The 26,621-nt window shown below is 43.9% G+C and overlaps 1 protein-coding gene and 1 long non-coding RNA gene across 2 annotated transcripts in view, besides 1 other annotated feature; one reads left to right on the top strand and one right to left on the bottom strand.

Annotated features, from left to right (window-relative positions):
- The window catches only part of Cdrt4 (CMT1A duplicated region transcript 4), a 41,903-nt gene extending 17,949 nt beyond the window's left edge, over positions 1 to 23,954 (bottom strand). Inside the window, exon 1 of the mRNA NM_025496.1 lies at positions 23,766 to 23,954. Within this exon, the coding sequence (NP_079772.1) occupies positions 23,766 to 23,853 (88 nt within the window). The 5' untranslated portion in view covers positions 23,854 to 23,954. The remainder of the gene's footprint in view (positions 1 to 23,765) is intronic.
- Positions 6,867 to 9,369: an enhancer, noted in NCBI's record as "VISTA enhancer mm1530". NCBI's record gives its function as "enhancer in: ear[9/9]" and the evidence as "EXISTENCE:transgenic organism evidence [ECO:0001131][PMID:17130149]".
- Positions 23,768 to 26,349, top strand: Cdrt4os2. Its single transcript, XR_388729.3, has 2 exons — positions 23,768 to 24,392; positions 24,554 to 26,349. It is a non-coding gene; the product is annotated as a CMT1A duplicated region transcript 4, opposite strand 2 (long non-coding RNA).
- Positions 26,350 to 26,621: the final 272 nt, after the last annotated feature.

Genomic DNA, 26,621 nt, shown 5'->3' with positions numbered 1-26,621 from the left:
AAGGAGAAAGGGGAAACCAGTCAGCTGGACACCAACAGACATTTTTGAATGGAGACACAGTGTAACCAGCCACCTTGCTCTCATGCCATACGGCCATGCCGCCCTGCCTTGACAGGCTGTGCTCTCAAACCTTGGGCCAAAAGAGACCCCTTCCTTATGCTGCTTGGGGGGGGGGGTCAGCAATGAGAAGACCACCTAATCCAGTATGTAAGGAGTTGAAGCCTCCTTTGTGTCCAGTGGTGACCCAGATGGTGTCACTAGAAACGAAGGTGCGATTCTAGCAAGGTTGGTTTTGACATGGCTATGTGGACCTGGTAGAGGCACACATGCTGCCAGAGGGACCAGGGTTGGAGTGCAGATGGGGCAAGCGTTAAGAGGGGGAGCTCTGAGTGGTCAGGGCGTTTGCCTCACACATTACTAGATGTATATAAAAAGTCGATATTTTGACTCGAGACTCGAGCCCCGGGCTACCTTGCCAGCAGAGTCTTGCCCAACACCCGCAAGGGTCCACACGGGACTCCCCACGGGACCCTAAGACCTCTGGTGAGTGGATCACAGTGCCTGCCCCAATCCAATCGCGCGGAACTTGAGACTGCGGTACATAGGGAAGCAGGCTACCCGGGCCTGATCTGGGGCACAAGTCCCTTCCGCTCGACTCGAGACTCGAGCCCCGGGCTACCTTGCCAGCAGAGTCTTGCCCAACACCCGCAAGGGCCCACACGGGACTCCCCACGGGACCCTAAGACCTCTGGTGAGTGGAACACAGCGCCTACCCCAATCCAATCGCGTGGAACTTGAGACTGCGGTACATAGGGAAGCAGGCTACCCGGGCTTGATCTGGGGCACAAACCCCTTCCACTCCACTCGAGCCCCGGCTACCTTGCCAGCTGAGTCGCCTGACACCCGCAAGGGCCCACACAGGATTCCACACGTGATCCTAAGACCTCTAGTGAGTGGAACACAACTTCTGCCAGGAGTCTGGTTCGAACACCAGATATCTGGGTACCTGCCTTGCAAGAAGAGAGCTTGCCTGCAGAGAATACTCTGCCCACTGAAACTAAGGAGAGTGCTACCCTCCAGGTCTGCTCATAGAGGCTAACAGAGTCACCTGAAGAACAAGCTCTTAACAGTGACAACTAAAACAGCTAGCTTCAGAGATTACCAGATGGCGAAAGGCAAACGTAAGAATCCTACTAACAGAAATCAAGACCACTCACCATCATCAGAACGCAGCACTCCCACCCCACCTAGTCCTGGGCACCCCAACACAACCGAAAATCTAGACCCAGATTTAAAAACATTTCTCATGATGATGATAGAGGACATCAAGAAGGACTTTCATAAGTCACTTAAAGATTTACAGGAGAGCACTGCTAAAGAGTTACAGGCTCTTAAAGAAAAGCAGGAAAACACAGCCAAACAGGTGATGGAAATGAACAAAACCATACTAGAACTAAAAGGGGAAGTAGACACAATAAAGAAAACCCAAAGCGAGGCAACGCTGGAGATAGAAACCCTAGGAAAGAGATCTGGAACCATAGATGCGAGCATCAGCAACAGAATACAAGAAATGGAAGAGAGAATCTCAGGTGCAGAAGATTCCATAGAGAACATCGACACAACAGTCAAAGAAAATACAAAATGCAAAAGGATCCTAACTCAAAACATCCAGGTAATCCAGGACACAATGAGAAGACCAAACCTACGGATAATAGGAATTGATGAGAATGAAGATTTTCAACTTAAAGGGCCAGCTAATATCTTCAACAAAATAATAGAAGAAAACTTCCCAAACATAAAAAAAGAGATGCCCATGATCATACAAGAAGCATACAGAACTCCAAATAGACTGGACCAGAAAAGAAATTCCTCCCGACACATAATAATCAGAACAACAAATGCACTAAATAAAGATAGAATATTAAAAGCAGTAAGGGAGAAAGGTCAAGTAACATATAAAGGAAGGCCTATCAGAATTACACCAGACTTTTCACCAGAGACTATGAAAGCCAGAAGAGCCTGGACAGATGTTATACAGACACTAAGAGAACACAAATGCCAGCCCAGGCTACTATACCCGGCCAAACTCTCAATTACCATAGATGGAGAAACCAAAGTATTCCACGACAAAACCAAGTTCACACAATATCTTTCCACGAATCCAGCCCTTCAAAGGATAATAACAGAAAAGAAGCAATACAAGGACGGAAATCACGCCCTAGAACAACCAAGAAAGTAATCATTCAACAAACCAAAAAGAAGACAGCCACAAGAACAGAATGCCAACTCTAACAACAAAAATAAAAGGGAGCAACAATTACTTTTCCTTAATATCTCTTAATATCAATGGACTCAATTCCCCAATAAAAAGACATAGACTAACAGACTGGCTACACAAACAGGACCCAACATTCTGCTGCTTACAGGAAACCCATCTCAGGGAAAAAGACAGACACTACCTCAGAGTGAAAGGCTGGAAAACAATTTTCCAAGCAAATGGACTGAAGAAACAAGCTGGAGTAGCCATTTTAATATCGGATAAAATCGACTTCCAACCCAAAGTTATCAAAAAAGACAAGGAGGGACACTTCATACTCATCAAAGGTAAAATCCTCCAAGAGGAACTCTCAATTCTGAATATCTACGCACCAAATGCAAGGGCAGCCACATTCATTAGAGACACTTTAGTAAAGCTCAAAGCATACATTGCACCTCACACAATAATAGTGGGAGACTTCAACACACCACTTTCTTCAAAGGACAGATCGTGGAAACAGAAACTAAACAGGGACACAGTGAAACTAACAGAAGTTATGAAACAAATGGACCTGACAGATATCTACAGAACATTTTATCCTAAAACAAAAGGATATACCTTCTTCTCAGCACCTCACGGGACCTTCTCCAAAATTGACCATATAATTGGTCACAAAACAGGCCTCAATAGATACAAAAATATTGAAATTGTCCCATGTATCCTATCAGACCACCATGGCCTAAGACTGATCTTCAATAACAACATAAATAATGGAAAGCCAACATTCACGTGGAAACTGAATAACACTCTTCTCAATGATACCTTGGTCAAGGAAGGAATAAAGAAAGAAATTAAAGACTTTTTAGAGTTTAATGAAAATGAAGCCACAACGTACCCAAACCTATGGGACACAATGAAAGCATTTCTAAGAGGGAAACTCATAGCGCTGAGTGCCTCCAAGAAGAAACGGGAGACAGCACATACTAGCAGCTTGACAACACATCTAAAAGCCCTAGAAAAAAAGGAAGCAAATTCACCCAAGAGGAGTAGACGGCAGGAAATAATCAAACTCAGGGGTGAAATCAACCAAGTGGAAACAAGAAGAACTATTCAAAGAATTAACCAAACGAGGAGTTGGTTCTTTGAGAAAATCAACAAGATAGATAAACCCTTAGCTAGACTCACTAAAGGGCACAGGGACAAAATCCTAATTAACAAAATCAGAAATGAAAAGGGAGACATAACAACAGATCCTGAAGAAATCCAAAACACCATCAGATCCTTCTACAAAAGGCTATACTCAACAAAACTGGAAAACCTGGACGAAATGGACAAATTTCTGGACAGATACCAGGTACCAAAGTTGAATCAGGATCAAGTTGACCATCTAAACAGTCCCATATCACCTAAAGAAATAGAAGCAGTTATTAATAGTCTCCCAACCAAAAAAAGCCCAGGACCAGATGGGTTTAGTGCAGAGTTCTATCAGACCTTCAAAGAAGATCTAATTCCAATTCTGCACAAACTATTTCACAAAATAGAAGTAGAAGGTACTCTACCCAACTCATTTTATGAAGCCACTATTACTCTGATACCTAAACCACAGAAAGATCCAACAAAGATAGAGAACTTCAGACCAATTTCTCTTATGAATATCGATGCAAAAATCCTCAATAAAATTCTCGCTAACCGAATCCAAGAACACATTAAAGCAATCATCCATCCTGACCAAGTAGGTTTTATTCCAGGGATGCAGGGATGGTTTAATATACGAAAATCCATCAATGTAATCCATTATATAAACAAACTCAAAGACAAAAACCACATGATCATCTCGTTAGATGCAGAAAAAGCATTTGACAAGATCCAACACCCATTCATGATAAAAGTTTTGGAAAGATCAGGAATTCAAGGCCCATACCTAAACATGATAAAAGCAATCTACAGCAAACCAGTAGCCAACATCAAAGTAAATGGAGAGAAGCTGGAAGCAATCCCACTAAAATCAGGGACTAGACAAGGCTGCCCACTTTCTCCCTACCTTTTCAACATAGTACTTGAAGTATTAGCCAGAGCAATTCGACAACAAAAGGAGATCAAGGGGATACAAATTGGAAAAGAGGAAGTCAAAATATCACTTTTTGCAGATGATATGATAGTATATATAAGTGACCCTAAAAATTCTACCAGAGAACTCCTAAACCTGATAAACAGCTTCGGTGAAGTAGCTGGATATAAAATAAACTCAAACAAGTCAATGGCCTTTCTCTATACAAAGAATAAACAGGCTGAGAAAGAAATTAGGGAAACAACACCCTTCTCAATAGTCACAAATAATATAAAATATCTTGGCGTGACTCTAACTAAGGAGGTGAAAGATCTGTATGATAAAAACTTCAAATCTCTGAAGAAAGAAATTAAAGAAGATCTCAGAAGATGGAAAGATCTCCCATGCTCATGGATTGGCAGGATCAACATTGTAAAAATGGCTATCTTGCCAAAAGCAATCTACAGATTCAATGCAATCCCCATCAAAATTCCAACTCAATTCTTCAACGAATTGGAAGGAGCAATTTGCAAATTTGTCTGGAATAACAAAAAACCTAGGATAGCAAAAAGTCTTCTCAAGGATAAAAGAACTTCTGGCGGAATCACCATGCCAGACCTAAAGCTTTACTACAGAGCAATTGTGATAAAAACTGCATGGTACTGGTATAGAGACAGACAAGTAGACCAATGGAATAGAATTGAAGATCCAGAAATGAACCCACACACCTATGGTCACTTGATCTTCGACAAGGGAGCTAAAACCATCCAGTGGAAGAAAGACAGCATTTTCAACAATTGGTGCTGGCACAACTGGTTGTTATCGTGTAGAAGAATGCGAATCGATCCATACTTATCTCCTTGTACTAAGGTCAAATCTAAGTGGATCAAGGAACTTCACATAAAACCAGAGACACTGAAACTTATAGAGGAGAAAGTGGGGAAAAGCCTTGAAGATATGGGCACAGGGGAAAAATTCCTGAACAGAACAGCAATGGCTTGTGCTGTAAGATCGAGAATCGACAAATGGGACCTAATGAAACTCCAAAGTTTCTGCAAGGCAAAAGACACCGTCAATAAGACAAAAAGACCACCAACAGATTGGGAAAGGATCTTTACCTATCCTAAATCAGATAGGGGACTAATATCCAACATATATAAAGAACTCAAGAAGGTGGACTTCAGAAAATCAAATAACCCCATTAAAAAATGGGGCTCAGAACTGAACAAAGAATTCTCACCTGAGGAATACCGAATGGCAGAGAAGCACTTGAAAAAATGTTCAACATCCTTAATCATCAGGGAAATGCAAATCAAAACAACCCTGAGATTCCACCTCACACCAGTCAGAATGGCTAAGATCAAAAATTCAGGTGACAGCAGATGCTGGCGAGGATGTGGAGAAAGAGGAACACTCCTCCATTGTTGGTGGGAGTGCAGGCTTGTACAACCACTCTGGAAATCAGTCTGGCGGTTCCTCAGAAAACTGGACATAGTACTACCGGAGGATCCAGCAATACCTCTCCTGGGCATATATCCAGAAGATGCCCCAACAGGTAAGAAGGACACATGCTCCACTATGTTCATAGCAGCCTTATTTATAATAGCCAGAAGCTGGAAAGAACCTAGATGCCCCTCAACAGAGGAATGGATACAGAAAATGTGGTACATCTACACAATGGAGTACTACTCAGCTATTAAAAAGAATGAATTTATGAAATTCCTAGCCAAATGGATGGACCTGGAGGGCATCATCCTGAGTGAGGTAACACATTCACAAAGAAACTCACACAATATGTATTCACTGATAAGTGGATATTAGCCCCAAACCTAGGATACCCAAGATATAAGATATAATTTGCTAAACACATGAAACTCAAGGAGAATGAAGACTGAAGTGTGGACACTATGCCCCTCCTTAGATTTGGGAACAAAACACCCATGGAAGGAGTTACAGAGACGGAGTTTGGAGCTGAGATGAAAGGATGGACCATGTAGAGACTGCCATAGCCAGGGATCCACCCCATAATCAGCATCCAAACGCTGACACCATTGCATACACTAGCAAGATTTTATTGAAAGGACGCAGATGTAGCTGTCTCTTGTGAGACTATGCCAGGGCCCAGCAAACACAGAAGTGGATGCTCACAGTCAGCTAATGGATGGATCATAGGGCTCCCAATGGAGGAGCTAGAGAAAGTAGCCAAGGAGCTAAAGGGATCTGCAACCCTATAGGTGGAACAACATTATGAGCTAACCAGTACCCCGGAGCTCTTGACTCTAGCTGCATATATATCAAAAGATGGCCTAGTCGGCCATCACTGGAAAGAGAGGCCCATTGGACTTGCAAACTTTATATGCCCCAGTACAGGGGAATACCAGGGCCAAAAAGGGGGAGTGGGTGGGCAGGGGAGTGGGGGTGGGTGGATATGGGGGACTTTTGGTATAGCATTGGAAATGTAAATGAGTTAAATACCTAATAAAAAATGGAAAAAAAAATCGATATTTTGTCATTTTTCTTTCTAAGGATCAAACAGAATGTGGATGATATTTAAAGGGGGGGGGGGTCAAAGTGGTCAGGTTCAAAACAACAGATTTTACTGTGGGACTGTTTTCTCCATATGGCTACATAGACACTATCTGGGCTCTCCCTAGGCCTTCAAGGCCAGAGCCCATCTGCCTCTGCTGTCTGTATGTGAGTATACATATTCACATATACACCCACCCATAATTATGAAGGGGTCTTCGGGGTAGGTTTCCATCATCTGAGAGCACAGGTTCAAGAACAGAGGGTTTAAAAGATCTGCCTGCCACATGATTCCACGGGGCCTAAATCCTCAAGGGCCCCATGAGAATTTTCCCTGAATTGTTCATCATCTCAGACACAAAAATAAACTTTTACTGCATAGAAGGCCTTGTCTCATCCCACCCCACCCCGACAGTCTTCAATTGCTGTGGTGGGCACCCACATTTACCCCAGCTTTCAACCCCAAGTCACTTTGCCTCTCTGTCTCCTGGCTACTAGCAGGAAGAGGGGGGCTCCCCTGCACCTGTCTCTCTTCTGTCTCTGCCCCTCCTCACACAGGAGCAGGCCCAAGAACTGGAAAGTATTGTAGGTCTTTAACACCCCACCAAACATTCCCACCAAGCATTCCTTCTGGATTTACCCTACCCGAGAGAACACTGCCAGCCCTTCAAAACTCTCTTGTTCTTGTTCCCGGATGCAGCTCAGAGGAGACAAGCTGACTTTTGCTCTCTAGAGTGGGAAATGCAAAAGGCACTAGCAGAGCGAGCTGCTGCTGTCCAGGTCACACGCCCCTCCCAGGCGTTGCGCCTACAGGGACGCTGTGGCTTTCCTGTCCACCGAGTGGAAATTCTAGATGCAGAAAGTGTCCAGACTGACCCTGCGTTCGCGCCTCTGCCAACGACCGTAAACCTGTTTCTGTCCTGCTGGAGCTGCAGTGTGGAGCCAGAAATCTGGAAGAATTTAACGCGTAGTGGATTCAAACACAGGAAAACATTGTTCAAAGTAAACACTGGAATCCCTCCCTCATCATGCAGGAATGTGGAGCCAGCAGGGTCTGAGCTCAGCAGCTTCTCAGAAAAGCCCCTGCTAAACCCAATCAGTGCCCTGCACCCGGCTCTCCACACAAGCAGTGCGGTGAGCAGCTCGAACTAGGGGATCCTCTGCATAGCCTGCGAGCCAAGGCAAATTCTGCCTCTGTCCGTGAGAAGCAAAGAGTCACCAGGAGGGGAGAGGGGCTCAGCATGCAGTGGGACTTTCCATTTCCTTCGCTTCCAAGAGCTGTGAAAGAGTCGCTTTTCCTGGAGAAGAAAGGAGGCTCTGTGGCAGAGAAGGAGCTAGTCTCCTGCCCATGTGTGAGTGCTCCCTGGACAGGACAGGGCCACGGACATGCGCTTCCCTTTCCCTGCGCCTTAACTAATTCCATCTCTCCGAAATCCTGTGCCAAGGTCCCCGCCCCACTTCCGCTGACTCTGGAAAGTGGAAAGAAAGAACTGCTTTATCCAAGGGCTGTAAAATGGATTCCAGAAAGTGGGTTCATGTTTAATCATCTGTGTCACTGTGTCTTTCGGCCTAAAGCACTGCCTTCTGTTCCCCCTCACACAGATGCAGAGCTGAAACAAATGGTTGTAAGATTCTTCACAGTGAAGAAGGATTTGTGAGGGATGCAGGTCCTCATGCGGCCATTTCTGGGTTGTGAAAGTCCTCCAAAAAGCTCAGGTTGAAATTCAAGCCTTTGGGGGACTGATGACACAACACACTTGAGGGATTAAGACAAGAGCTTAGTCAGTTAAGGGACAGTCTGAACTGCATAGGGAGTTCTGGAAGTTGGGGAGGAGGCAGGAAGAGGAGAGAAAAGATGGGAGGAGAGAAGGGAGGAAGGGAGGGAGCGATGGAGGGAAGGAGGGAGAGAGGAAAGGAGGGAGGGAGGGAGGAAGGGAAGGATTTAATCCCCAGTTTGAGGCTATAATGGTCAATAATATTGTTAACTTAGCAGGCTCAAGGATCACCTAGGAGACAAGCCTCTGGCAAACCTGAGAGATTATCCTGATTTGCCTAGGATCAGATCATGCCTGTGAGGGATGCTCTTGGTTAGACTCATTGAGGTGGAGGTGGGGCTCACCCCCTGTGGACAGCACAGGGCTGAATGAGCAAGATAAACACAAGCATTCGTCCACCTCCTTAACCATGGATCCTGATGCCCCAAGCTACTATAGCACGGCTTCTCTGCCATGATGGACAGGGTTCAGGACCTGGTGTGGGTACAAATATAGACACACAAGGCAATGGAACAGAATAGAGCGCCCAGAAGTACACTCACACAGCTATAGACACATACTGAGCTGGGGAAACTAAGTGCCCACATAGAAGAATGAAAGTAGACTGTATAGGAATACCTGCAAAGCGAATCAAAGGTGTCAGTGAAGACTTTACATCACCAGATGGAAGCAAAGCCTCTACTAGCACAGCAAGTGATCCTGAGAATCAATGGACGGTATTACATGAAATTTGAAAGACAGCTAGCTTTGAGCATGCAACGTCAAACAATATCTCAATCAACATAGAAGAGGGCCAATTACCTAAGATTGTCCTTTAATATCTCTCTCTCTCTCTCTCTCTCTCTCTCTCTCTCTCTCTCTCTCTCTCTCTCTCTCTCACACACACACACAGTGCTACTTACACTTGTGCATGTGCACAGATGCACACATATATATCATAGATCGTATGTTTTTGTGTACAATGGATGAATCCATTTAGGCACAAAAGAGACCAAGAAGAGGAAAGGTGAGATATTAAGGGCAAGGGGACAGGGAGAAAGGGGCAGGATTGGGACACAGTCATTTGAAGGCAGAATGGAGGAGTGTTTGCAGGGAGAAAGAGGACCATGAAAGCAGAAGGGGATGAATAAGAGTTAAGAGTTAAGTGTGGTGTCGTCTATAAAACGTGCACAATCATCTTAACAGATGCACAAATCCTTTGACAAAATCCAACATGATTTTATGTTAAAAGTCCTGGAGAGAGTGGGGCTTGTGGGAACATAACTCGACATATATAGTCTATATATTACAAGCCCACAGCTAACATCATTATATAGAGAGAAAAAAATCAAAACAATTCTAATTCAAATTGGGAATCAGAGCTGTCCACTCTCTCTGCTCCTTTCCAATGTGATGTGCAGAGTACTAACTGGAACAGTGAGACAAGAGAAGGAAATTAAAGGGATATAAAGAGGAAAAGAAGTCAATTCATCCTTGTTTGCAGAGGTATGATAATATAGGCAGAAGAGATTCCAAAAATTCCAACAGAAAACTTCTAGAAACAATTACTAATTTCAACAGAATGGCAGGATAAAAGTCAACTTATAAAAATCAGTAGCCAACCAGGCGCAGTGGTGCATACCTTTAATCCCAGCACTTAGAAGGCAGAGGAAGGTGGTCCTTTTTTGAGTTTGACTCCAGCCTGATCTATAGGGCCAGGGCCAGGATAGCCAGGACTACACAGTGACCCTCAGAAAAACAACTGCAGAAAAATCAGTAGCCTTTCTATATGCTAACAGCATACAAACTAAGAGAGAAGACCATAGACACGATTTACTTACAGACTCAAAGGCAATTTGTCAAAAGACAAATATACTGGATAAACCTAACCAAGGAGGTGAAAAGCCCCTACAATGAAAACTTCAAATTCCTGAAAGAGATTGAAGAATGCTTAGAACATAGAAGGACTATCATGCTCTTGGGTTGGTAGACTTAGTACTGTAAAAATGGCTATCCTACCAAAAGCAATTTACAGATTCAATGCAATGTCAGTCAAAAATCCTCATGACATTCTTCACAGAAATAGAAAAAAAAAAATCCTTAAATATACACGAAACTAGAAAATACCCCAGACGGTCAAAACAATCCTGAGCAAACAGAGTCATATGGAAATAATTGCTGTTCTAGATTTTTAAGGTATATGATAGATCTACAGTAATAAAACAGTGTGGTGCTGACACAAAAACAGGCGTGTGCACCAATGGAACAAAACAAAACATCCAAACGCAAGCACACACAACTGCAGCCATCTGATAGTTGGCAAAGATGTCAAAACCACACATTGGAAAAAAGGCAGATCTTCAACAAATGGTACTAGGAAACAGTGTCCCCTTGCAGAAGAATGAAATCAGGCCCACAGCTATCACGGGGCACAAAAATTAATGCCAAGTAGACCAAAGGCTTCAACTCCAAACCCAAGGTTCTAAAACTGCCAGAAGAAAACATGGACAGTAACCTACATGTAGGTGTAAGAAGGGACTTCCAGAACAGGTCACAACTTGTCCAAGATTTAAGGCCAACAATTGAACAGTAGAACTTCATAAAACTAAAAATCCTAATTGATTTTCCAATAGTGATCAGCCCTGAAATTGTGAACACACAAGCAATATTAAGGGATGCAGTACACTGTAGTATATGTATATATATATATACATACACTACATATAGTATATGCATATATATATACATATACTACGTGTGTTGTTAGGGTGTGTAACAATAAAATAAAAGAGGGCATCTGTTTGAGAGGGAGTAGGGGAGACTTGGGGGGGGGTGGAAGGGATAGGATATGAGAGGGTCTAGTCTGAGGGAGGGAACATGGGAGCGGTTGGAGAGAGGAAAGGGAAGGAGAGAAGTGATGCTGTCATGTTTTAATTAAAACTCTTCATGTCATAATGAAACCCCTCACTTTGTATTCTAGCTTAAGTACTTCCTAAATGAAAATGCATAATGATCTGTGTGGGGCGGTCAGAGGAGCGAGTATCTAGATGCTCCAGGACCTAGAACAGCTATGCCAAACTATGATGTCACTGGAAAATCTTTACACAGTTTCAGGCATTTTCCACCTCAGTTTGGTCAACCTTTAGTGGTGATTTCTTGACTTTTATTTTGACAGGGAGGCAGGAAGCCTCTCCTCAGCCTGAGTAGTTAAGCAGGTGGGATTTATTTTGGCTCGCAGCAACCTCTCCCTAGTGGTCCTCAACCTTCCTAATGCTTCGACTCTTTAATACAATCCCTTACATTGGGGTGACCCCCAACCATAAAATTATTTTCGTTGTTACTTCATAGCTGTAATTTTGCTATTGTTATGAATCATAATGTAAATATATGTGTGTTTCCAATGGTCTCAGGCAAAGGGTCATTTGACACCCCTCCCAGGGGTGTGGACCCACAGGTTGAGAACTACTGTCCTACATGTTTTGGTATCCTGTTGCAAGACACGCTGAGAAGGCTGTTTGTACTGCTCTCCTCACAAATCAGGAGTGAGCCCTCCTCTTATTAATTCTTGGCATCAAGAAGTGTATAGAAGCAGACCTTTCTAATCGAGTGGGTTTAAGCACCAACTGATAATGTAAAATCCAATTGCTCTCTACAAATATCTTTTATGTTGTGGGGACTCAACTATCCGCTTCACATTTAGTGTTCATCATGGAACACATGCTGAGCCTCTTCTGCGTTTCACCTCTCAGGGAGGTCATCTTGGGATACAGCTGGCTTCTTCTCCCAGCCTACCTTTAAAGGAAAGGACTCAACACTCTACCCTGGTCTTCCCCATCTGCACAGGTTTTCAGAGGTGTGTCTCTGGGCCTCTAGTCTAGATCATCCTTGAACTTCAGGCCTGTCCACTTATTCCCCTTCCAGACATCTCAGATGTATTCTACAAATACTTCAGGCCTTCCCTGATCAGCTGAACTCTCGGTAAACCTCATTTCATCACACCACAAAACCTGCTCTCTCTCTCTCTCTCTCTCTCTCTCTCTCTCTCTCTCTCTCTCTCTCTCCCCACGTGTGTGTGTGTGTGTGTGTGTGTGTGTGTGTGTGTGTGTGTGTGTGTGTTTGAGACAGTTTCTCTGTGTACCTCTGGTCTTGTAGACCAACCTAGCCTCAAACTCAGAGATCCACCTGCCTCTGCCTCTCAAGTACTGGCATTGCTTGCTTTTATTAAAGCACCACTAATTGATCAGTTACTAAAAACCTAGAAATCTTTCCTACACCCCTCAAGACTCAATTTATCAGTAGATCATGTCAATTCAGCTAGCAAACATACCCTAAATTCGTTGCTTTATTAATAATGACAACTGTTGTTGTTGCTATTAACATCACACCAGTAATAAAAATACCCTAAGATGGGTCTGTTTTGCCTGCATTAGCTTACTGAGTCTTCCCTATAAACCTGGAGTTATGTGCCAATGTTATCGCTTCTTACAGATTACAGTCGAGATAGAGGAAGGTTCAGTGGCTTGCTCAAGACTGAAGCCTGAGGAGTTGGCCCCAGGAGCATGTGGTCAAACATGAGTTCCCAATGTTTCCTCAGTGTCCACTTAGGTATTCTGCAGCCTCTCAGCTGGCTTCCCCCTTTCTCCCCTTACGCTCATATTTTATACACTCGGCAGTGAGAGTGACCTTTCAAAAGTAGGCACTAGTGTGTGTGTCATTCCTCAACCTAGATATCCATCCCAGGGACCTCTCCAACACAATTGCGAGTGAAATCCAAGCTCCAAATACCATCCATCCATGACTGCCTCTGTCTACACTTCTCAGGTCTCCCTTCCCCAGCTCAACAACCCCTGCAGGTGTTAGCTAGGCTGGGTTCGGGTTGTTTGACTCACTGTTCTGTTACCCCATGTTATTGTCCTACAGTACATATCACTGTCTGGAAGTGTTTGGAAGGATTTTATTCTCTGATTTATTTTGTATTTGTATTTATGGTTATGTGAGTCTGTGAGTGCATGCCATGTGTGTGCAGGTACCCACAAAGCCTGCAAGAGGGCATCAGATCACTTGGAGTTGGAATTAGAAGCAACTGAGAGCCACCAGACACAGGTGCTAGAAACCAAGCTCGAGTCCTCTGGAAGAGCAGCAAGTGCTCTGAACATCTAAGTCACCTCCCCAGCTCCCTGATGCATTTGTTTTTTATGTTTTTCCTGACTCCCCTCTTAGAAGTTTAATTCTTTAGGAGCAAGGGATTTGTCTGGTTTTCCCTCACATAAATGTCAGAGCCTAAGGCCATGTAAGCACTTTCTCTGTTAGGTACAGACATGGAAAGGTAAGGTAAGTATCATAGAATCTCCACCCGTCAGGATGTCACTGTCCACAGTTGTATTATGATGGGGGGGGGGGGGACAAAAGGAGACGTAAGGTGTCATGAGGACATAGAGGACTGGTTCTTCACACAGCCAAGGAAGCTAAGAACGACTCCTAGGCTAGATGACCTACATTCGTTTCATTTTAACAGATGTTCTGGAGCAGAGCTGCCTAGTCTCAGAGACAAGTGTGTCGGGTGGTTTGGTTCCTAGAGCACCTATGAGAACACAGACCGCTGGGTCCCTTCACCCAAACCTCCGATTCAATAGATCTGGGGTAAAGGCTAAGAATTTGCATCTCAGGCTGGAGAGATGGCTCAGAGGTTAAGCGTACACTGGCTGCTCTTCCAGAGGTCCTGAGTTCAATTCTCGGCAACTACATGGTGGGTCACATCTATAATGAGATCTGATACCCACTTCTGGCCTGCAGGCATACATGTAGGCAGAATGCTGTATAAATAATAAGTAAATAGATGAGAAGGAAGAAGAAGGAGGAGGAGGAGGAGGAGGAGGAGGAGGAGGAGGAGGAGGAGGAGAAGAAGAAGAAGAGGAAGAGGAAGAGGAAGAGGAAGAGGAAGAGGAAGAGGAAGAGGAAGAGGAAGAGGAAGAGGAAGAGGAAGAGGAAGAGGAAGAGGAAGAGGAAGAGGAAGAGGAAGAAGAAGAAGAAGAAGAAGAAGAAGAAGAAGAAGAAGAAGAAGAAGAAGAAGAAGAAGAAGAAGAAGATGCATCTCTAACAAGTTCCCAGGTGAAAACGAGTATCATTGGTCTAAGTCCTTGAGAACTCCCAAAACACACTATTTTCTCCTTTGGGAACACCATAAGACCCCTAAGTGTAGCTCCCAATGTCAGGGTGCCATTTCTTCCAATGATGTGTGGGGATAGCACCAGAAAGAGACACAAGAAGCAAGACCTTAAAAACAGACACCCTGTTTGCGTTTGAATGATTAGCAGGCATGACTGAGATAAAGGAAGAAGAAGCAAATGATGGAAAATCTAAAGAAAAGAACAAAGCAGTAACTTCAAAAGGAATGCTAACACACAGGATACACCTGAGCTGTGTATGAAGGGCTGTATGAAGAAGTGGATTGTAAAAAAATAAAGCCAACCATGAAGGGTCTTACATTGTTGGGGTTTTGTGTTGTTTTTTTTTTTTCTGCCTAGAACAGTGGTTCTCAACCTTCCTAATGCTGTGACCCTTTAATCTAGTTCCCCATATTGTGGTGACCCCTCCCCCAACCATAAAATAAATTATTTTTGTAGCTACTTCATAGTTGTAAGGAATCATAATGTAAATATCTGCAATAAACTCCTGCAAAAGGGTCATTTAACCACCCAAAGGGGTCGTGACCCACAGGTTGAAAACCACTGGCCTAAAACATTTACACTCAAGAATTCTGTCTGTGTCTTGTAGACATTGTGGAGGTTATTGAATGAATTTAAGTAAGGACTGGCATTGTCAGCTCTCTTTAGAAAAATCTTGTAGCAGAGACCTATAGCTGTCCATTAAAGAGTAGTAGCATCTACCTCCTGAATTCCACCCAGTATCCTGCAAGGAAGCTAAGAGCTGGTTCCCAGCACGTCCCCACCCCCTCCTCTTTGACTAGATACAACTTTTGTGTCTGAGCCCTCCCTATCTGCAAACCGGTCTCATTAAAATCTTTAACCATCACTGTGTTTCTTTCTCCATTCATAGGTTAGAAGCAAAGGAATCCAAGATCCCTAAGAGATCAAAGAGCCACCATATGGAAGGTACCCAGAGTCCGAAGTCACCTCAAGACAGGCCATCTCAAAGCCAGGTGAATTTGGAAATGAGAAGTAAATTTCAGTCCCCAAGATCTGGAAAGTAGTTTTCACAGCATATATGGAAGATTTCTCCGGTCTAATTACAAATCAATGCAATCTTAACTTCAATATAACAGAGACCTTGGCAAGGCTAGAAGCACCTGAAAAGCTACTTCCCAACAAGGGAAAGAGTCTAAGAAAGAAGGACAGGGACAAAGTGTGGTCGCCATTAATTAGGAGTGTGAGGGCCCTAGGAGGGTCCAGGTCTCTGACTTAGATGATGGAATAAGTATCAGAAAGGGAAAAGCAGGTTCCAAGACAGAATGCTAAGTTACACACTGAGCATTGTAGAACATCCAGGCAGCAAGCTCTGGTGAGCAGCTGCTTTCCATGAACCTGGGTCTTGGGATAGTGGTCATAGTTTCAGACCTATAAACTTGGTAGAAAATGAAGATTGTCTTATCTCTTGTTTCTGTTGGATGCAGGTGGTAGAGGGGTCATAAATGGATGCTTTTTAGGCATGAGCGGTGAGGAGAATCATGAGGAAAGACTGAGTGGGGCCCACCAGGGAGGCAGGGGGAGAGTCAGGCATGTCATCTCAAGAAGTCAAGCAAAAGTGGTGCACAAAGGGACAGGTGTAAAGGCCATAGATCTGTCATGAAATCCAAGGACAAGGTGTCCACTGAAGCTGCTGCTGATGGGCCATCTGTGCAGAATGCAGCTAGAATACAAGGCCAGAGCAGAAGGCAGCTGAGGGCACAAAGACAACGAACAAGAAAATTCAAACATGGATGAGGCCCTGTGCCCTCATCTCATTAAACTTCACTACAAATCACATTTTGTGGACAGAGAAAATGGGCCTTAGAAGAAAGCAAGTCACTCCCCCCAAGTGGTACATTTAGTAAATGATAAAATTAAAAGTCAGATCTGGGTCAGTCGGATTCTAACATGGGGCTTTGAATGTGTACACAGTGACTTCCTAAGTAGAAACACAAAATAATCTACAAACAGAATTAGTGTGTTCAGCAAGGCCGGCAAACACAAGGCTGACATATCTAAAATGCTTGCTTTTTCCTTTTTTTCACCACCACCACCAACAACCAAAAACATTCTAGAAAGACATTCAGTGATAGAATGGAATTCAAAAACTAGGATAAAATTAACTGAAAGACAAGATGAAAACCTAATATCGCAATAGAGAAATGGGTCATGATTGTTGTAAAAACATAACCCAACAACAAAACAAGGTCAATTCGCCTGCATGTGGCCCAAAGATTCTGTGCAATACCAACCAAAATCATACTTGGATTGTTGTTCTTTATGGAGAAATTGGCAAACTGTCTTAGACTGTTTATGGTCATGGCAAAAGCTGAGAGTGGAAAAGGTGAGGAGGGGCGGGGCACAGGGTGAGTGAACTTGTGCCTGGCTTTCAAAGTCTGCTATGAGGCTGTCATAACAAGACAGTGACAGAACAGAACAGCAAAACAGGCAAAGGTCACTGAATAGAAAGCCCGAAAGACACCAGCTCTCAAGGTAAATGCTGTTACATCGCTCAGATAGCAATATGAAAGCAATATGTTAAATGCCTGTCTTAGTTTCAATTTCTGTTTCATTTTTCTAAACTTTTTTTTTCTTTTTTTTTTTTTTTTCGGTTTTTTGAGACAGGGTTTCTCTGTGTAGCCCTGGCTGTCCTGGAACTCACTTTGTAGACCAGGCTGGCCTCGAACTCAGAAATCTGCCTGCCTCCCAAGTGCTGGGATTAAAGGCGTGCACCACCACTGCCCGGTGGTATGGGCTCTTAACTGCTAAACCTTTTCTCCACTGTCTTCTTCATTCCTTTTGTTTGTTTGTTTGTTTTATTTTTGAGACAGTGTCTCAGCCAGCAGATTTTAAGGGGAAGGAAGGAGGTAGGGAACCAAGGGAGTCAATCACTCTGCTGCTCCCTCTTGGCCTTCTTATAAGGTAGTCGACCACACTTTAAAATGTATTTTCTTGCCTGGTCTACAGAGTGAGTTCCAGGACAGCCACGGCTACAACAGAGAAACCCTGTCTTGAAAAACAAACAAAACAAGACTTCTTTTTTTCTTTTGTTTAATTTGTCATCATCATCATTTTTCTTTTTTCTGGTTTTTTGAGGCAAGGTTTCTCTGTGTAGCCCTGGCTGTCCTGAAACTCACTTTGTAGACCAGGCTGGCCTCGAACTCAGAAATCCACCTGCCTCTGCCTCCTGAGTGCTGGGATTAAAGGCATGCGCCACCACGCCCGGCTTTTTCTAGACTTTTAAGAGACAGATTAACCCCAACTCAGGAGCAGAATGTAAGCCATGAGGAACTCATTGAACTTTGGGAGCTGTCAGGAGCCATAATAGGACAAGCTAGTAACTAGCAGGCGATCTTCCTGAGATGGTCTCCTTCGGATTAATCCGTGACAGATTTGCTCTTATTGGCAAGGCCCTAAGAGAATTCACTTTAGCAAAGATTCCTGCTATTAATGTGCTTTTCCTGTTATTATTAAACATATATAACAATTACTAGGTATTAGCTCATCCTTTTGAGCAGATCTCTGCAGTTCTATGAAGATGTACTGTCTTATAGTGATGCTATATAGACAAATAGATAACTTCTTAAGTCTTAATGATGATCCTTAAAGAATTCCTAAAATTATAACAGTGATTATTAATCTCTTTTATAATGGGACTGCTATTAGGTCCTTTTCTGATAGTCAAAACTGCAATGAGAACTCTGTCAGTCTCTGATATGTCACCAGTTAATTGCTCTTAGTCACCAGACTTTCTCCTACTCAGAGCACATTCCAAGGTTGTAAAACAATTAACCAAAGGTCATAAAAAGGGAATTAATGATTTAGTATAGGTGCTAGGACAGAAGATAAAATATTGACTGGGTTTACATATACAAAACTTCACTTAGTTAACTTAATAATTTAGTTATGGTTTTTGACTTTCAATGAACCTGCTCAGGTGATGGATGTTTAGCCATATAATTACTCCTAATGAATATTCATGTGAACATTCTACATTGTAAACTTCTATTTCAATTTATGATTTGATTTTTTGTGTAAATGTGTGATGAACTTTTTAACATGTGATCGTGTATTCTGAAAGATGTATAAGTACTGAGGACAAAGAGATTAGAGGAGAATATTTTTTTCCCTTTCCACTTAGAAAAATGTTTTCCCTTTCCCCTCTTAGAGTAGAATTTTTCCCTTGCTCCTCTTAGGATCTTTCTGCTTTTCCCCTTTTTCTTAGATAGCTTTAATAGGAAACTTTTTACAACTTAGTAATAAACACTATAATCACTTTTCAAAATTTCCTTTTTTTCTTCCTGCGACTTCCCACTAGCAGCCTGAAAGTTAGAGCCAGGAAGTTCCTGCTGAAATAGAACAAAGGCCACGTTACTTAATCCCCCCATCCCCACCCCACCCCACCCCGTTGTTAGGCTACGGGTGTCAATCACCTAAGCTAGCAGCCTTTTACCCTCAGAAAGAGCAAGAAAGTTTCTAGGACTTTTTTTAGAAGTTATCACCAGCAATTCAGTATAGTTAGAGAGCTAGAATATCCGGAGACCCTCAGACTTTAAAACCACACCAGAGTCCTACTCTGTGCCCCCCCCACCGCCACCCACCCCCCCCACCCCACCCCCACTCCTTACCCTGCCATTACCCTCTCCAGGTTGGGAGGCTCCCAGTAGGGAGCAAATTCTTTCCTTCTGCCTCCTGGGTCCCAGAGATCAAACTCAAATCTTCATGCTTAGCAACAAGTGCTTTGACCTACTGAGCCATCTTGCTGGGCCATATATTTAATTTAAAATGTTTTCCTTTTAAACATACAAGGGTGGCAGAGAAGGGAAAAAGACTGGGAGTGGAAAAGAATAGAACAAAAATTGCTAACAGGAGAGAGATGGAAGACTGTATAGAATAGCCACTGTTGAGTAGGATGACAGCTTTAGAGCGGGGTTACAGGGTTGGGGTGGGAGTTAGTGTTGTCGGCTAGCCTCATTAGCATCAGGCAGAGGTCGTGGAATGGAGTAGGGAGAAGATCAGGCATGGCCACTGACAAAGAGTCAGGTTGAGGGACGGTCCTTGGCACGTGAGACTACAAAGATTTCAGATGGGCCACAGGCACCTGCACTGACCCAAAGATGCATGAGCCACTGACATGGAAGGATCCCCAGGCCCAAAGTACATTCCTAAACCTCAAACAAAGTCATTCTTTTCCATGTTCTCCCAAAATTTACAATTACAAAGATAAAGCAAACATTTATTTTATAAATCAACAATGAAAACCAATTCTAAGTAGGCAAATATTTTGCAAGCATAGGCCTGGCCGGCCCTGCATTCCTGCTGTCTGGCTTCAGCCAGGCACTGGCTGGAACCTGGCCCTGCTTTTTCTCCCTGCTCAGTGACTTCCCAGTACATTCCACAATGGCTCCACCCTCTGAGTTCTCAAGGTGGAATGGGCCACATGGTTTCCGATGGGCTGTAGTGGATGGTGACAGGGGAGGTCACTGTGGAGGAGGCAACTGGAGAACATCAGAGACCATGTAGTCCATCCCACTTGAAATGCCTCCTCTCCACTTGGGTGCTTCCCTTCCTAAACTGTTCTGCCATGGGGGATATACAAGCGGCCTGAGGACAACTACAACTGGGAAGCATCTGAAAGATTGGTGTGTCTGTCAAACGGGGGGGGGGGGGGGGGGGGAGGGGGGGGGGGGAGCGAGGTAGCCAGAAAGTTGAAGTTGAGTTGCAAAGCCGGCTGGCTTGATTGGCTAATGTACATGTGAGACAGTCGGAGAGGAACAGGCCAAGCCATATTCAAAGCTTAAACATGCCAGAGTCGGAGGTCAAACACATCACATGTTCCCTGCTGGAATGCTGCTGTCAGATGGTCCTGGGTTCAAGTCCTCAGTCTACTAGCTCTGTGACCTTAAGACAAGGCATTGTCCTCACTGTCCTCATTTTTCTCTAGTGGCATGCTCAGGGAGTGTGGGGATAGGGATAAAATGGAGGTGGCATTTGGGAGGTTGGGGACTGAAAGTCTCAGGCCAAGCAAGCCTGCAGGTTTAAGAGAGTCATTTCTCTGTGTCCCAAGGAGATCTTAAGCCTTTCAAAAGCAGAGGCTGCCTCCTGACCTAAACTTGGCCCTTGTTACCCAGGAGGGAATGAATATTCATAAGCGTGTGCTCTGTGCCATCAGTCTACTAAAGTACTGGCTGCTTTTCTAAGGAGTTTCTGTCCCTTCTTGGGCTATTGGGATTATGGGAGTTATCCAGAATGGCAGCCCTGTAGCTTACAGTATTGTCCAATTATGGCTGAGGAAGGGCCCTCGGCAAAGGAGAAGCTACCAGCATCCATTTTCTGTGTCTTTTCCCTGCACTCTTGACCCAGGATCCTCATCTTCTCCCAGCCCCCTCTCCGCTGGTTTTCTCAATAACATTTCCATGCCTTTGCATTTAACCCTCCCTTCGACTCACATCTCCTCTAAAGCGTTCTCCTGATCCCAAGCTTTCTTTCCATTTTTTCCCGTTCTCTGCCCAAAACCCACTAGTGGATGGGTGATACCACCTGCTAACTTTGCCAAAGTCATCAAGCAAGGTTCCATGCCGGCTGTCCATCCTCAGGGCCCCGTCGATAGCACGCTACTAGTTAAACAGAGAGCATGGCCATTGAGGGAAAATTCAGAAGGGAACCAACCTTTCATCCCAGGCACAGGTCTGGAGACTGAGGCAGGATTGCAAATTCAAGGCTAAGGGAACTACAGTATGAGTTGAAGGATTCCTGCCCAACTTAGTGAGACCGTAGCAAGGTTTCAGCTCAGTGGGAGAGCACTTGTCTAACATGTGGTCTCCAGAACTATTTTAAAAGTGTAGATGGGCATACACAGGCAAACCATCATACACACCCAACATCCTGATACACACAAACATGAACACACACCTAGAAACACACAACATATACACAGATACAGAAACGGAAATACCTACGGACAGACCCCAACACACACCAAACACATATACACAGAGACAGGTAGAGAACTCCCATATTCAGACACACACTGGAATACACACATACACACACACCACACCACACCACACACACTAATCCATTTGCTAGGAGAAGATAAGGTGGGAATTTTAAGGCCATTCACTATGACCACAAGCCCAGATGCTCACAGCACAGAAGGAAATGAAGATCTCAGGTCTGCACGTGGGAGGGAAGGTGTCATGGGACCTGCAGATTATTCTGTATTTCAGAAGAGAGGCCTCTTCCTGCCCAGCGCAGGTCCTAGGACAGGAGGCTTAGCACTCACCAAAGGGCAGGCACTTGGATGATGCCCCAGCTTTATATCTTCAAGCAGGAAGAAAGAAGGGATACCCCAGGGCCTGTCTACCCCAACCCAGTTGGAAGCATCTCCCAGACAAGCTGCAGCATCTGAATTTGAACCCAGAGCTCTGACTTCCCAGGCTCTTGGCCAGCAACACTTCCCAGTCTTCTCACACTCACGCTCAGCTTAAGTGCACACAAACAGAAGCTGTCAACCTGGAGATGTGTCTTTGGGGGACCCTGAGGTTCTGGACCCACATAAACATGCCCTCAAGTAGGGTACAAGACTCTGTCTTAACCTAACCCAAGTGTGGGTCTCCTTATGTGTAGAGATGGGAGTCTTTTCTCCCTCATCTTTCCCTATCCTGATCTACATATTAAGGTGCCTTGTCAATCATAAGGTTTCTCACTATTAGAAAACAGTATTTAGTGTTTTTTGATCCTTTCTCTAAATAATTCCTAAATAATCAACCTGGGTATTAATTAATCCTTTGAAGAAACTCTCTTGGATGTGTAGCTGGCTCTTGGTTTTGTTTTGTTTTGTTTTGTTTTGTTTTTCCTTTAGATTCATTATCTTTGGGGATGGGGATAGAGGATTAGGAAGTATTCCCTTCTATGTAGCTCAGGCTTGCCTCAAACTCTAACTACATAGCTCTGGTTGGTGAACACACTGTGTTGCCAAGGCAAGCCTCAAATTCATGGCAATCCTCCTGTCTCTGCCTCCAGAGTATTGGGCATACAGATGTATAGCACCATGTCTAACCTTATAGATACTTAGTAATAAAGACATGAGCTAGGCCTGATTGGACATTTTGGAGGTTCTCCATTTTGTTAAGACTTAGTTATGCATCTGTGGGATATCTTAGTATATGCCCTTCCAAAGAACAATAAAATATAATGAGGTATCAATATAAATATAAATGTACAGATATAAATATAGATGTGTATGTGTATGAAAGCACTATTATAAACCCATTTCTTTGTATAATAGTAAAAACTTTAAAATGAGTAGAAAATATATTTTTTAAATGATAAAAGCCCTTACCTCCAGCCTCCATGGAATACATACATACATAGATGCTTTTGTGTGGTTTGGTATGTACTTATATTTACATGACATTGTTAACCCTGACTATATAGGACAGTCATTTGGACATTTTGTTTTTGTGACAAAGTCTGTTGTATAGCCCTGACTGGCCTAGATTTCCCTATATAGATCAAACTGACTTCAAACTGAGAGATCGGCTGTGTCTGACTCCAAGTGCAGGATCAAAGGTGTGTACCACCACACTTGGCTCTCATTTGGCCATCGTTATAAACTGTAAGCCTCAGGCTGGAGAGATGGCTCAGTGATTAAGGGCACTAGCTGTTCTTTCAGAGGACCCGGGTTCGATTCTCAGCATCCCTGAAGCAGTTTACAACTGTCTATAACTCTAGTTCCAGGGGATCTGACATCCTCACATGTACATACAGGCAAAACACCCAGGGGTAGACCTTAAACATTAGTGTGTGTTGGATAGTCTCAGGTGACAGGTGATGTGAACTGTGATCTTGAACTCCTTTAACCAAGTGGAAGAACTGTCCTGAAAAGGGCATGACCCATAGAGTTTGGGTGTGTACCTTTGACTTCCTGACTAGCCTTCCCTCTTTGTCAACACAAGTGTCTGACTTGGAAGGAGGGGACCCATCAATGGTACCTGAATAATTCCTGGGGTTCCACGTCTTTTTCTGGACCTCTTGGCTACTTTCTAGCCCAGAGAGGCTGCTTTCTGGCCTAGAGATCATTTTTGGTATCCTGCAGCCCCCTGAACTCTAGGTCCCAGATCCCTTGTTGTCCTCTGTCTGTTGCAGTCAGCCATGGTCTTGCTGCTCCCCTGAGGTGGTTCAGTAGCCAGGCATCTGTCACGGTGAGTAGAGGCATTGTGACATCAGCAGTTGTCAGGTTTCCCTGCCCTGAATCTTCTCCTCAGGGAGCTCACTGGCCGAAGACATAGTCATTAAAGGTGAATGTTAGGGCAACCCATCCTTGACCTAGACAGAGAGTCCAAGACCAGGCACTCTGCATAAATGACCTCATTCGGGGTGTTCAGACTCAGAGAATGAAGAAGATACCGGCTTGAATCTCACTTCCAACAAAATTACTCTGAACCAGACCTGACCAGTTCTGAAGACAAGTGAGTCCAGGAGTTCAAATCCTTTGTGCCAAGATCAACTAGAAAGCCAATAATGGTGCATATGACTAGGTCCTCTCCCCAGCCACACCCTACATGATAGTCTGGCTCCAAGACCTGCAGTGGAAACAAAGAATTGGTTGCATTAACAAGGTACTTTGGGAGAAATTGGAGAGAGAATTTTTATCTTCAAAGACATTGGACGGCACTTAGGAGACAGACTGGAGAGCTCTGCTTTTAATCCTCTAACCCTAGTCACAATTTTATGTCAAATGTTTCTTGATGGGACCATGTTTCTTTTCCTCTGCTCTCAGGCTTACCCTCAACTTGTCCAGAAGGGATCTGAAGCTGCACTTCTGAGACTCAAACAAGCACGTGATCTGTCTGCAAAGCAAGTACCTGGCCTTCCTCAGAACCATCACCATTTTCTAATGCTGGCTTCTCCAACTCAAAGCCCAGGCAGAGCTCTTATGATTATTCTGTTTACCTGCTGGGATTCTTGCCTCCCTCTAGATTCTAGTCCCTCCTCAGTGGTGGTGCCTTCTCTTTCATCAGCTTTTGCCTGAATCAGCTACACCACAGATTCACCGAGCTCCTTCTTTCCAGCCTCGAGTGTCTTCACTCAGTGTTTCTAACAGGCTCCTCCCTTTTCGCATTGAGGAAGTACGAATCCTGTGAGAAGGTGTATGTGAAGAGGTGCAGGGAGGCTCAGATTTTGGGTAGGGCGGGATTTGTGTTGAGCCAGCCAGGCTGGGGAAGTTGGTGGGCATCCCTGTGTCTAGCACAGATCTGGTTGGAAGTACAACAGATGGGGAGGTAACTGTCATAGGATTCCCCAAAACTTCCAAACTCCCTATCCATAAGCCTCCTGTAGAGTAAAGGACGCTCAGTTGCTTGTATAGTATAGATAGTATAGTATAGTATAGTATAGTATAGTATAGTATAGTATAGATACTGATCATGTGAGATGGCACAGGACCTAGGACAGACAGACCACTGGAGAGGCTAGAGAGATGCCTGCCCATGCACAAAGTACTTTAGGAGGCCATGACACTCAGCTGGTCCATGTCTATGTCACTCCTGGCCAGACTCCAAACCAAGAAAAGAAAATCTGTAGCCTGAGTTGTTTGCCTCCCACAGGGCTTGCCTGGCCTTTGGCTGCTGGCTGCAGGGAGATGCATTTTTCCTTCCTCTGTGGGCAGCAAATTCCCCACAAGTCAGATGCTGTGTATGTGGCCTCACCACATGCTTCTACTGAGGCTTTTGGGTGCCTCCTTTCTTTTATAAGAGTTGCCTATAATGGTGTCTCTTCACAGCAATAGAAGAGTGACTAAGACAGGTGGACCATCCTTAACCCGAAGTTTGAAATGCTCCCAAACTTGAAACTTCTTGAGAGAAGACATGTTACAAGGAGAGAACTTGACTCATGACTTCATGTGAAAAGTTAAAATGCAGTCAAAATGCAGATATACAGAATTATCTTTAGGCTGTCCTCATACAATGTATATGGACAGTCATACTTTGTGCTTAGACTCATTCCCAAGACCTCATGATGCATGCAAATACTTCCAAGTCAGAAATCCCAAATCCCAAACCCTCCTTGTTCCCAAGCACTTAGGATCTGCAGTGTTCAGCCAGCTTAGCACTGCTCTTTTCTACAGTTAGTGATACAGTTAAACTTGCAAGTTGGGCACCATAGGAGACTAACCGCTCTCATACTGTCAGGCTGTCTTCATAAAGTACTGTTACTTGTGAATATTTGTCCATGGGTCACTTACTCATTATCCAACAAACAATTCCTACTTAAGTAGGAATTGAGTATATTCATTATCTACTCAAAAACACTTTAAAATTGATCACAAGAGGCTTTATTTAGCACTTTTAAACTTAACACAATCAAACTCTCATATGATGTAAACAGTAGAATGACCCTAGACATATTTCCAAAGCTTTACATGAGGGCTGGAGAGATGGCTTGGTGGTTAGGGGTGATTGGTGTTCTTGCAGAGGACCAGGGTTCAATTCCCAGCACCCTTGTGAAGGTCCACAGCTGTCCCAAGATTTCATACAAAGTTTGGAAGATGTGAAAAAAATACAATTTTTTTCTATAGATTTCCCCCGTTGTTGCTTGGTTATTTTACATAAATCCCACAACTGTTTCACAGCCTTTTCTTGGGAATACTTTAAGTCTTGAGCACCCAATATCCAAGAGCAGGAGACTGGTTATAGCTGAGTTCAAGAGCTACCTGGAATAAAGACAACACCCAGATGGACCTCACCAGCTGGCTTAAAACTAAGAGTAACTGTTGGTGCTTTTCTAAGCCCCACCCCACCCCCAACTCCTGAATAATAAACACAGAGGGTTATTTATTAATAAACGAA

This window comes from Mus musculus, chromosome 11 (assembly GCF_000001635.26).
Source record: "Mus musculus strain C57BL/6J chromosome 11, GRCm38.p6 C57BL/6J".
Lineage (NCBI taxonomy): Eukaryota > Metazoa > Chordata > Mammalia > Rodentia > Muridae > Mus > Mus musculus.
The sequence above is the reverse complement of the archived record's forward strand: the minus strand, read 5'-3'. Positions and strand labels throughout refer to the sequence as shown.